Source organism: Pelophylax lessonae (genome assembly GCF_965119305.1).
Source record: "Pelophylax lessonae genome assembly, chromosome: 2".
Classification (NCBI taxonomy): domain Eukaryota; kingdom Metazoa; phylum Chordata; class Amphibia; order Anura; family Ranidae; genus Pelophylax; species Pelophylax lessonae.
In genome coordinates, this window is record NC_138769.1 from 466,118,771 (window position 1) to 466,130,852 (window position 12,082).

Here is a 12,082-nt window from a genome sequence, read left to right on the forward strand (position 1 = left end):
CCTCTCCTCCTGAGCATGTTAATGAAGTGGCAGCATTGTATGAACATAACAAAAGCCGTTTAACAGGTGAACATGCTGAAACGTTCTGCTTTCTGCAGTATAATATTGTTCTACTTAACAGGGAGTATTGAAAAGTGAAGCAGTAGTGTCCACTCCAATGTCTAGCTTTTTGCTAGCAGTTTTGCACTGACTGCTGTAGTTGCAGTGAGTCCCCTGACTCCAATCCAATATCTAGCTGTTGCCTAGCTTTTTTCTAGCAGTTTTGCACTGTCTGCTGTAGTTGCAGTAAGTGCCCTACTGCAGAGGTAGTCCACTGACTCCAATACACTGTTTAGCTGTTGTCTACCTTTTTTGTCTAGCAGTTTTGCACTGATTGGCTGCACTGCAGTAGTGATTTAAAATTATTGCAGCAGTTTATTATGCATTAAAGAGGTTGTAAACCCTCTTGTATAACTTTTACCTATAGGTAAGCCTATATTAAGGCTTACCTATAGGTGCTATAAATATCTCCCAAACTTGCACCGTTTAGGAGATATTTACAGCGCAAACTGCCGATGACGTCATCGGCGCAGGCGCTCTGAGGGAACGGCCACCCGTGCCGTTCCTTCAGAGCTCAGTGCCGTGAACGGCGGCTCCCGCGCGCATGCGCGGGAGTGATGTAATCGCGCCTCCGGCCAATCAGATGGCCGGAGGACGCGAACCCGGAAGCGGGACGGCAGGACATGTCGCCGTCCTGTCGCTGAGGTGGCGGCACGGCGGGGGCTTCGTTTTAAGGTAAGTACTACATAATGAGCTAGTATGCGATGCATACTAGCTCATTATGCCTTTCTCTTTACAGGGCTTTTTTTTTCTCTCGGTTTTTTTTTTTTACTTTACTTCCTCTTTAATGCACAATCAGATGATGTGAAACTGATGTCCCTGCAAGTGCACTTTTCCTATCAGTTTTCATGCAGTTAAGGTGTGAAGAACGAGCCCTTAATGTTATTAAATAAAGATTAACATGTTCATTAACAGATTTGTGTCGAAATTTGTGTTTATTTTGCAAAAAATTTTAAATGTGCAAAAATATCGGCCAATATCGATATGCGATTGCCAAAATATCGGTATTGGCAACGAAAAACCGATATCGGTTGATTACTAGTTTGAACACTGTTTACATATGTGGGCGGACCATGCGTATGCATTCGCTTCTGCGTGCGAGCTGACAGGGTGCTTTAATTCCCCCCCCCCCCCCCCATTTAATCTATTATTTTTACACTTTTTTTTTTTTTTTAAAGAAAATATGATCATTTTTATTCCTATTACAAGGAATGTAAACATCCCTTGTAACAGAAAAAAGCAGGACAGGACCTCTTTCATGTGAGATCTGGGGTCAAAAAGACCTCAGATCTCACATCTACACTAAAAAAAGAAAAAAAATGCGTTACTAGGAGAGGACGTCTGATGTCGCTCCGGTCCTCCAAGGCCATAGAGGAGCGTGGACCAGATCGTTCTCCCCCTGCTACCAGCTGGTCCAGTAAGCGGAGAAAACTGCCGAGAAGGGGGGGGGGGGCGGGCGGTAGACCTCTCCCGCCACACCGTAAGGGTGATCCCGCAACAAATCCGCCACTGGGAGCACCCTTATGTGAAAGAGGACTGCCGGCAGTTTAAAAAAAAAATACTGGGGTTATGGCAGCTATCTGCTGCCATAACCCCAGTATTTAACGTCGAAATACCGACGTATAACTGCAGCAGGCAGTCCTGAACTAGTTAAAAAAATGGTTGTAAAGCTTAAACATTTACCTTCTTGCATGAAGGTAAAAAAATGGTTTAGGTGTCAGCATCCCCCTCAACCCCCCCTCCCTCTATTACTTACCTGAGCCCTCATTCAATCCAGCGCCATGCACATCTGCAGCTCTTCTCTCCACTCACTTCCAGGTCTCACTGGGGCACCAGGAGCCATTGGCTCACAGTGCAGTCAATTAGGGCCGAAAAAACTAAACAATCGACAACTAATCGATTATGAAAATAGTTGTCAACTATTTTCATAATCGATTGGTTAGTCAGCGATTAGTTGGTCTGCATACAGAATGCATTATTTGTTTACATATCAGGAAATACAGTGCAGCACATATACAGCTCAGTACACTATCCGTACATGTCATTAAGTGCCTGAGAACTTATATGTGAGGAGCAATGTCCCATGTGACAAATAGTCCTGGGCAAGAGAAAAATAAGTGAGTGATTCTAAAGGCAGAAGTTATTTTTACCTTGCTATAGGGGCACTCTATACTATACTTTACATCTTGCTATAGGGGCACTCTGAAGGCAGGATGACCCTAGAAGTAGAGAACCAGAGCTGCTCTGTGCAAAATCATCCCATGTATGACGTTTGTTGTTTAAACGTTTACAATCACTTTAAGAGCTCTGTGCAGGGAAGATCAGGATCTGACTCTTAGGCTGCATTCACATGTCAGCTTATAATCGCGGGCAGAACCGCCGCGGTTCCGCCCGCGATTCGGAGATTTATTGCAAATCGCGGGACGCCTAGCGTTGCCCGTTGATTTGCAATAGCCCCCCAAACGCCGAGCGATGTTGCCGCGATTTACGCCCGCCGAATCGCGGCAACATCGCGCAAACAAAATCGCGGGACGCAATACGCTCCAAAAAAGTACAAGAGCTTCTTTGGAGCGTATTGCGTCCCGCGATTTTGTTTGCACGATGTTGCCGCGATTCGGTGGGCGTAAATCGCGGCAACATCGCTCGGCGTTTGGGGGGCTATTGCAAATCAACGGGCAACGCTAGGCGTCCCGCGATTTGCAATAAATCTCTGAATCGCGGGCGGAACCGCAGCGGTTCTGCCCGCGATTATAAGCTGACATGTGAATGCAGCCTTAGTTAAAATACCCTTTATATCTGACTTCTGGATGTATTATTAATATAATATATATTCGAGATGCACAATTCTGGATAAAATGAGAATCACAATTTTTTTTTTATTAGAATAAATAAAGATCACGATTCTCAGCGTAATCTTTTACATTATACCAAAAAATTGGGCTAACTTTACTGGTTTAGTTTTGTATTTTTGTATGCGCATATACAGTGTGACATAAAAGATTGCAAGGATCGTCATTTTATTCTCTAGGGTCTCTGTGATAGAGAGAGAGAGAAAAATATATATCTATTCGACACACACATACACAGTTTTGCTCATAAGTTTACATACCCTGGCAGAATTTATGATTTCTTGGCCAATTTTTCTGAGAATATGAATGATAACACAAACTTCCTTTCACTCATGGTTAGTGTTTGGCTAAAGCCATTTATTATCAATCAACTGTGTTTACTCTTTTTAAATCATAAATGACAACAGAAACAACCCAAATGACCCTGATCAAAAGTTTACATACCCTGGTGATTTTGGCCTGATAACATGCACACAAGTTGACACAAAGGGGTTTGAATGGCTATTAAAGGTAACCATCCTCACCTTGAGTAATTAGTGTGTGTGTGTGTGTATAAAAGGTCAATGAGTTTCTGGACTCCTGACAGACCCTTGCATCTTTCATCCAGTGCTGCACTGAAGTTTCTGGATTCTGAGTCATGGGGAAAGCAAAAGAATTGTCATAGGATCAGCGGGTAAAGGTAGTTGAACTGTATAAAACAGCAAAGGGATATAAAGATATCCAAGGAATCGAGAATGCCAATCAGCAGTGTTCAAACTCTAATCAAGAAGTGGAAAATGAGGGGTTCTGTTGAAACCAAACCACGGCCAGGTAGACCAGCTAAATTTTCAGCCACAACTGTCAGGAAAATTGTTCGGGATGCAAAGAAAAACCCACAAATAACTTCGGGTGAAATACAGGACTCTCTGAAAACGTGGTGTGGCTGTTTCAAGATGCACAATAAAGGAGGCTCTTGAAGAAAGATGGGCTGCATGGTCGAGTTACCAGAAGAAAGCCATTACTACACAAATGCCACAAAGTATCCCGCTTACAATACGCCAAACAGCACAGAGACAAGCCTCAAACCTTCTGGCACAAAGTCATTTGGAGTGATCATTTAGCTCTGAGGAAGGGGGCTTGACTCCCGAAACGCGTTACCGGTCCTGACTTCAAGGACATGTTCCTGTATATGCATGGTGGATTCTTGTAACATGCTTTTATTATCTTCATGTCTGAGTATGCATTTGGCATTTTTATTAAAATTATTAACAGTGTACCACGGGTAATGCACTAGGTGTTTGCGCCTCCTTTCTCTCTTTTTTATGTACCCATGTTGGAGTTCCCTGCCTGAGGAGAGCAGCACGCCAGTCTTCCCCCTTGGAGTGAGCGCTTGGCTGAATTTTTTATTTTACTAACAGAAGTTCATTCCTTTGATCTAAAAGAACTAAATAATACGATGTAAAGTATTGCCTTTATCGTTATCTAGCAGCCTTAACAATGTTGATAAACGTTTTGTTTTTTTGACAACTGCGAGTGAGCAGAGAACAGCTCTGTAAGAATTAAGGAAATGCCGTTTTAGGATCGGGGGTGGGGGTGAATCAAGATAGCGATTTTTAACAATTGTGCAGTTATAATATATATGCGATTTAAGGCGTATATTACTTTCACAGTATAAATGAACCCCTTATAGTAGAGATTATCTGTTTTTGTTTTATAAAGCGCTATTTTTTTTTCTTACACCATCATGACAACTGAAGCTGGTCATACAGCTTTAAATTTTTGACTATAATAATATTTTTTCAATAAATCCTTCGAAAATTCTGCTTGCTTTTAACATTCAAATTTTAACCACTTAACGACATAGTAGCGACGTATAACTGGGGCAGGCGGTCCGGAAGTGGTTAAAAAACACATGTTATGTTAACGAAAACCAGTGTCATTCGATCGAGAAAAGTTTTTTTTTCTGCTTCTTCCAATTTTTGTGTCACTGTGGTCGAAAACGAACACCAATTTGACCCCACTAACGATTAGAAAACCAAACAAATGTTCTTAAAACAAAAATGTTCAAAGGAAAAATGGGTTTGGGTATGGCCAGCATAAGTGACAGCCAGCGCAGGTAGCTTGAATAAAGCGATCTGCCTATGACAAGGGAGTCTGTCATGCATATTACATTACAAGCTTTCTGAAAATCTGCCAAATAGTGTTTTAGATCTTTTACATTTTTTTTTTCTTGAAATAAAAAATTTTGACCTCCGAGTCTGATGATCTGTACCAGATTCAACCCCTAATAATACATATCTCTCTTCGGTCTGTTATTCCCACAGTAGATATGATATTTTGTTCCCTAACCATATAGCTGTATATTTATATTTACCACTGCATAGAGATATTCAAGAATAAATTTGCATATTAACTGAATTATAAACCACACCACTTAGAGGCTTTTATCCGATTAGTTGATTAATCGAAAAATAAATCGGCCAACTAATCGATTATGTTAATAATAATTGCTAGTTGCAGCCATACAGTCAAAGCTAGTGATGGGGGAGTGGAGCAGAGTCCCGCTATCTGTGTCAATGGACGCAGCTGCAGCAGAGCTCTGGTGTGAGCACGCACAAGTGCCCCCATGGGAGCAATAGACAAAGGAGGGGGGCCAGGAACACCAGTGGGGGACCCAAAAAGAGGAGGTTTGTGGCCGCTCTGTGCAATTCTATTGCACAGAGCAGGTAAGTATAGACTGTTTTTATTTTACCTTTACCATCACTTTAAGGCCTCATGCACGCTGGACGTTTTTACAGCGGCTGATTTTGGAGTCAGATGTTTTTTTCTGCAGCCAAAAAACTCCCCAGCATGTTATCCTATGTGTCCATGCACACACATGGGCTGTTAGTTCTTGGCAGGGGTGTTTTCTGGCTGGAAAAAAAAAAACAAAAAAAAAACAAAAAAAAAAAAAAACAACGCAGAACTAGTGGGTTTTATGAGGTGTTTTTCAGCTTGAAAACATGGCTATTCGGCATTTATCAACATTTTGAGCCATTGTTTATCAATATTTTGAGTATTGTTTTGCTAAGAAAGCTAAGCCCCCGTTCACACTGGGGCGACGCTACTTCGCCGGGCGACCTCACAGGTCGCGGCGCGCTGCTCGCCCCGCGACCTCGGAGCGGCCGGCACGGACTTCATAACATTGAAGTCTATGCAGGTCGCCCCAAAGAAGCTCCGAACCCTTTTTCTAAGTCGGAGCGACTTGTGTCGCTCCTATTAGAACGGGTCCATAGCTTCTGTATGGCAGGTGACCTACGGCGACCAGGTCGCCTGACAGGTCGCCCCAGTGTGAACAGGGGGCTTAAACACACTACAACTTAAAAAAACGATGAAAAACTCCTTCTACAGCTTTCTACTGACGTTTTGTTAACGTCCAGTGTGCATGAGGCCTGAGATGGTAACTTTCTTGGCTACAGCCAATAAAGTGGAACTTTTTTCAGAAAATTAGGTCCGGCTAGATCACTATAGGCTGGCCCATTTGGCAGGTATAACTATGTAAAACAAGAAAAATAAGTGTCTATACTGTTTAAAATATAGGAATACACTGTCTCACCTTGCTCTGCACATGCTCAGTTGCTCTCTTTTTTTTTTTTTAACAGAGCAGGGATCGACCGACTATCGGCAAACCGATACTGTATATGGAGGGCGGATATGCACTTTTCCCGATACATCGGAATCGGCCCCTGAGAATACCGATATTTCAGGAAAGTGCATGTACCGGAGTGATGCCTGCAGCTAGCATCAATAGCCGACGGTTGGCTGTCTTGTAATGACAACTGATAGGGCTGAGAAGCCGCTCGGCGGTCATTACAAGGAGCGGGAGGGACATCCCCCCCCTCCCGCCGCATTCCGCGGCTCGCCCGGGTATCCCCGGCAACCAGCCTGCATGGCCGCTGAAGAGAAGACCCGATCAAAGCCGCATTCGGCTCTGATCGAGTCTCCATGTAAAAACCCAGAAGTGATGTCATGACATCACTTCCGGGTACTCGGCGCCAAATTGATAAAAATTACAGCCCTCAAAACAGCCAAACTTGGCGTTTTGATTGCTTTTGTGTGCAGAGGAGGGGTTAGGGCCTAATAAACCCCCAGAGCCCTCAACAAAAGTACCCGTAAAAAAAAAAAAGTTACGAAAATATCTGCCCAAGATCGGCCGATACCGATATGCGATGACCAAAATATTGGTATCGGCAATAAAAAAAAACAATATCGGTCAATCACTACTACAGCATTTTTAGAGGCCAATCTGCTGAAAGCAGAATTAAACTAGTGGTGCACCGAAATTTCGGCCGAAAATGGGCCCATCCCAAATTTCGGCCGAAAACCGGTCAAAGATGCCAAAAATGAATGGCCGCCGTGAGGAAGGGGGGGCGCAGCGCAGGTGAAGCGAGCCGCTAATAGCTGTAAGGAAGTGAGCTGTTCACTTCCCTGTCAGGTGGGTATCTCCGCTTTGTTCCTCCACCGGGCGGCGGGCTGTGTAGTCTGAGCTACACTGGTTGCTAGGATGGCCAGCCAACTGGCGTCTAGCAACCAGTGACAACCCGAGTAGAAGACCCAGAATGCAGAGCAGAGGAGGATCTTCCTAGTCTTCCTCCGCGCCTATGCGAGAATGGCTCCACCCACCTCCTCCCTTCATGTGCTTTGTGCTGCGGAAGGTAAGTCTCTCCCTCTGGCTGCTCCAGAAGAACTACTGGTCCTAGCATGCCCTGTCATTACTCACCAATAATTATTATACAGGTGGCAGAGTATAAGACCCCATAACTACAGGCCAACTCATTCTACCCCCATCATAGGACTTTATGAGCCTCAGGTCAGCTCATTCATTCTACTACCTGCATCCTCTAATAAGGAAGTCCACAGGGCTGCTCCAGAAGAACTACAAGTCCCAGCAGGTCCAGTCACTACTCACAAGTTATTATACAGATAGTAGAGCATAAGTTCCTATAGGTAAAAGCCATCTCATTCAGTCTACTACCGGCATGATGGGGGATAAGCTGCGGCTTTTCCAGCTGCGGAAGAACTACACATCCCAGCATGCCTTGACACTATCCATCAATTATATACATAACATAGTAGAACAACTCATGGATACTGGTCGCCTAACTCATACTACTACCAACTCACTCTCTCTCTCTCTCTCTCCCCCCTGTGGCCTGTCAGAACAGATTTTTGATTTATTTTTTCTTCTTTTTACATTATTGCAGGGACATATTAAGCCCAGCCTGATCTATTTAAATGTGCCACAATGAAACAGAATTTCAACTTCTGGACATTTCTAGCAAAAAGTGCTGTAGTGCGAGTGGTAATTGGCACTGCCTATAATGTGCCTGAGATATTGTGGTGTCAACTCAAAATGTCACTCCTGAAAACCAATTAACTCTTTGGGGGGGGGGGGGGGGTGAGGCGAGGTTAATTACCAGTGGTTTTTGTATTATGCAGCATGAAGGGGTTAATGTATTGCCACTGATCACTGATGCATTAGTGACTGACCAGTGGCAGTTAATTAACCCCTTTGTGCTTCATTAGTGCAAACAATATCAGTGTCAGTGTAACCAGTGTTAACACTGACACTGGTGCCACTAATGCAGCACAAAGGGGTTAAATAACTGCCACTGGTCAGTCACTAATGCATCAGTGACCAGCGGCAAAACATTAACCCAGTGATGGTGAACCTCGGCACTCCAGATGTTTCAGAACTACATTTCCCATAATGCTCATGCACTATGCAGTGCAGAAGAGCATCATGGGAAATGTGGTTCCAAAACATCTGGGGTGCCAAGGTTTACCATCACTGCATTAACCCCTTCATGCTGCATAATACAAAACCACTGGTAATTAACCTCGCCTACTATTTTAAAATCACTTGGGGGGAAAAAATAGTAAGTTTCAGTTTTGGTTTTCGGCCAAGGGCATCCTAAATTCCCGGTTTCTGTTTCGGCCCAGAATTTTCATTTTGGTGCATCCCTAAATTAAACCCTCCTATCCTTTACATCAAAGGAAGCTGCTTTTGTTTGATCTGCAACTGCCATGGTGCTGCACATAAGATCAGTTATGACACCAGCCATTTCATCTGGTTTGACAGTTTGGTTGAGGACACAAGAAAATGTGACAGTTAATCCCAGAATGTAACGGATTATGGAAAACGTTAAATTTATGGGTTTAGGTCCGCTTTATGCTTTACTTCTGCTCAGGGGCTCTGGGCTTCAGCAAAATGGCAGCCTTCAGCGAGAAGAAACAAGAGCAACGCTGGAGACAATTTACAGCACATACTAATCTTGATAGCATAATTATTAATGCGGAAGTTATGTTCCTTGCTAAAGAACATTATCTTTATCAAGTTGTGGGCAAAGTTCCTGCTTTAAGCTTTTACAATGAGCCAGAAGCTGATCGGTTGCCACCAGTTTTGACACATCCGCCTCTATGCATTTATAGCTACTAGGGCCCTTTGACTGCAGGGGCTGCTTTGTTTATAAAGGAACCGAACCCTTTAATAAATGCCCCTTTTATTAATCTTGGGGGCGATCTTTGCATAAGATGGACATTGACTTTAAGCACTGGACAATGCAATATAAATAGCCAACTGTACACAATAGCCAAGCTGGAAATTCCAGGCTTTATCAGGCTGATGGGTAAAAGGCAAGGAAGTTGGATTGGATATTGTAGCCTGCCCATAACATGAATGGTGTGTGCGGAAGGCGCAGGGCGGCCCTCCCTGGGACACTGCTAGGTTCCAGGCCGCTCACCTCGGTCCCCGGGAACCCTCCCTACACACTGACAACCCCGCACACTCACCAAGAAACAGCGCCATGCCCAGCACGGCCTCCCACATCTTCCTGTGTCCGGCTGTCTCCATTCTTCTCATCTCCGGAGTCTTACTGAGAACAAGGGGCGTCTATAGAAGCCAGGAACACCGTACCAGGACGAAAACCGTACACTCCACTGCCAGGAACCTCACACACATACACAAGTCATATGAAGTGACGTCACCGCATCACGCGCTCTGCACACTGGACTCCCCACCACAAGAGGCCGCCCTCTGACTTGCGGCCATTTTACCGAAGACCTGATGCCGCCTGGTTTGACTCCACTATAGGAATACCAGGCCTAGTTAGGAAATTTGCAAAATATATTAAAGCGGAACTTTACTCATAATAGCTTGATAAAAAAATGACGTTCTTTAGCAAGGAACATACAGTTCACATTAAAGCAAAACTTAACCCATAACAACTTGCTGGAGGCTGCCATTTTGCTGAAGCCCAGAGCCCCTAATGAGGCAGTAAATCATTAAGTAGAATGAAACCCATTGCTTTAACGGTGTTCTATCAGAATAGCGCTACCTATCAGATTCTGCAAGCGGAAGTGACGTTCGGACGAGAACAACTTACTGCGCATGCACCATTGCATTTCAGCATGGCCGCTATGCGTTCCAATAGGTTTCCTAATGTGACAGAACACGAAGCAGTGGCGGACATCTTCTTACACCAACACAAGTCCTGAATTTTACATTTATTTTAGCAGTAAACTGACCTTATAGATTGAAATAGACTATTTCACTGCGACCGAGTGAAATAGTCTGCTTCACAATATAATCAGTTTGTCGCTGAGTACTGTAATGTGTACCACCTGCAGGTTACTCACTATGTTTACTATATTACAGTAATATTAGACATGTAATACTGTTATTCAGTCTTTAAGGTGAGTTTACTGCTAAAATAAATGTAAAATTCAAGACTTGCGTGAGTGTAAGAAGACGTCCAGCGCTGCTTCATGTTCTGTCACATTAAAGTGGAGTTCCACCCAAAAGTGGAACTTCCGCTTTAGGGAGTCCTGACCCCCCGACATGCCGGGTGCCCACAGCAGTGATGCCGGCGCCGAGGGAGAGGATCGAGGCTTCCGGCGGCCGCATCGCTGGACCGTTGGACAGGTGAGTAAATGGCTGGAACTCCGCTTTAAGAAACCTATTGGAACACATAGCGGCCATGCTGGAATGCATGGCGCATACTCAGTAAGTTGTTTTGATCCGAACGTCACTTCCGGTTGCAGAATCTGATAGGTAGTGGTATTCTGGAATGCTTGGCGCATGCGCAGTAAGTTGTTTTGATCCGAACGTCACTTCCGGTTGCAGAATCTGATAGGTAGCGGTATTCTGATAGAACAACGGTTTCAAAAAAACAGTTACATTCCTGGAATGCCGGGATTGCTAACTGTCACATTTGCTTGTATCCTCAACCAAACTGTCAAACCATCAGACTGGAGGCATAACTGATCACATGTGCAGCACCATGGCAGTTGCATTTTAACTGCTTAAAGCAGAGTTCCAGCCTAACCGCACACTCACCTGTCCCACGGTCCAGCGATGCGCCGTCTTCTCCCTCTCTGCTCTGCGGTGCCGGCATCACTGGTGTGGGCACCCGGCTGTGACAGTTTGTGGCTTCACAGCCGAGTACGCACTGCGCATGCGCGAGTTGCGCTATGCATCGTGATTGGCCGGCAATCTTCTGGGACCTCTGACATGTCCCAGAAGATTACAGGGAGGGAGGGAGAGAGGAGAACTTCCGCTCAGGGCGCCGCGGCCCTCCGAGCGGAAGTGGGAGCGGGTACCTGTCAAAACTAGGTACCCGCTCCCCCCCCCCCCCCAAAAAAAATGACATGCCAAATGTGGCATGTCAGGGGGTTAGGACTATTTAAAGCGGAAGTTCCACTTTTGGGTGGAGCTCCCCTTTAAAGACCGCCCTACATATATATACTGTGGCAGGACGACCCTTAAGCATAAAATCAAATACCTGTACATGATTCCTTTCTTAGGCTCTGGGACATGCACGCACGCCGCTGGGGCCCCGCTCCCCCTGTGATTGGACACATTTGGAGCAAATCCGCAGGTCCAGGGGCTGCAATGGGACCCGCCAATCGTTCACAGGAGAGACAGAATGGCGGTCTGCCTATGTAAACGTTCTGTGGGGCAGGAAGATGGAGAACTTGTGTTTATGCTAAGCAGAAACACTGATCTCTGTTTTCCTCCAGTCACAGCATTCACCCCACAGTTAGAAAGCACTATACAGTGACAGTGTTTTTTTTTTAGCACTGATCACTTTATTGGTGTCACTGGTCCCCAAAAA

At 44.8% G+C, this 12,082-nt stretch overlaps 1 protein-coding gene across 1 annotated transcript in view; it reads right to left on the minus strand.

The window, feature by feature from the left end:
• Positions 1 to 9,932, minus strand: part of LAMP1 (lysosomal associated membrane protein 1) — a 54,521-nt gene extending 44,589 nt beyond the window's left edge. Inside the window, exon 1 of the mRNA XM_082248514.1 lies at positions 9,759 to 9,932. Within this exon, the coding sequence (XP_082104640.1) occupies positions 9,759 to 9,828 (70 nt within the window). The 5' untranslated portion in view covers positions 9,829 to 9,932. The remainder of the gene's footprint in view (positions 1 to 9,758) is intronic.
• Between the last annotated feature and the right edge of the window lie 2,150 nt (positions 9,933 to 12,082).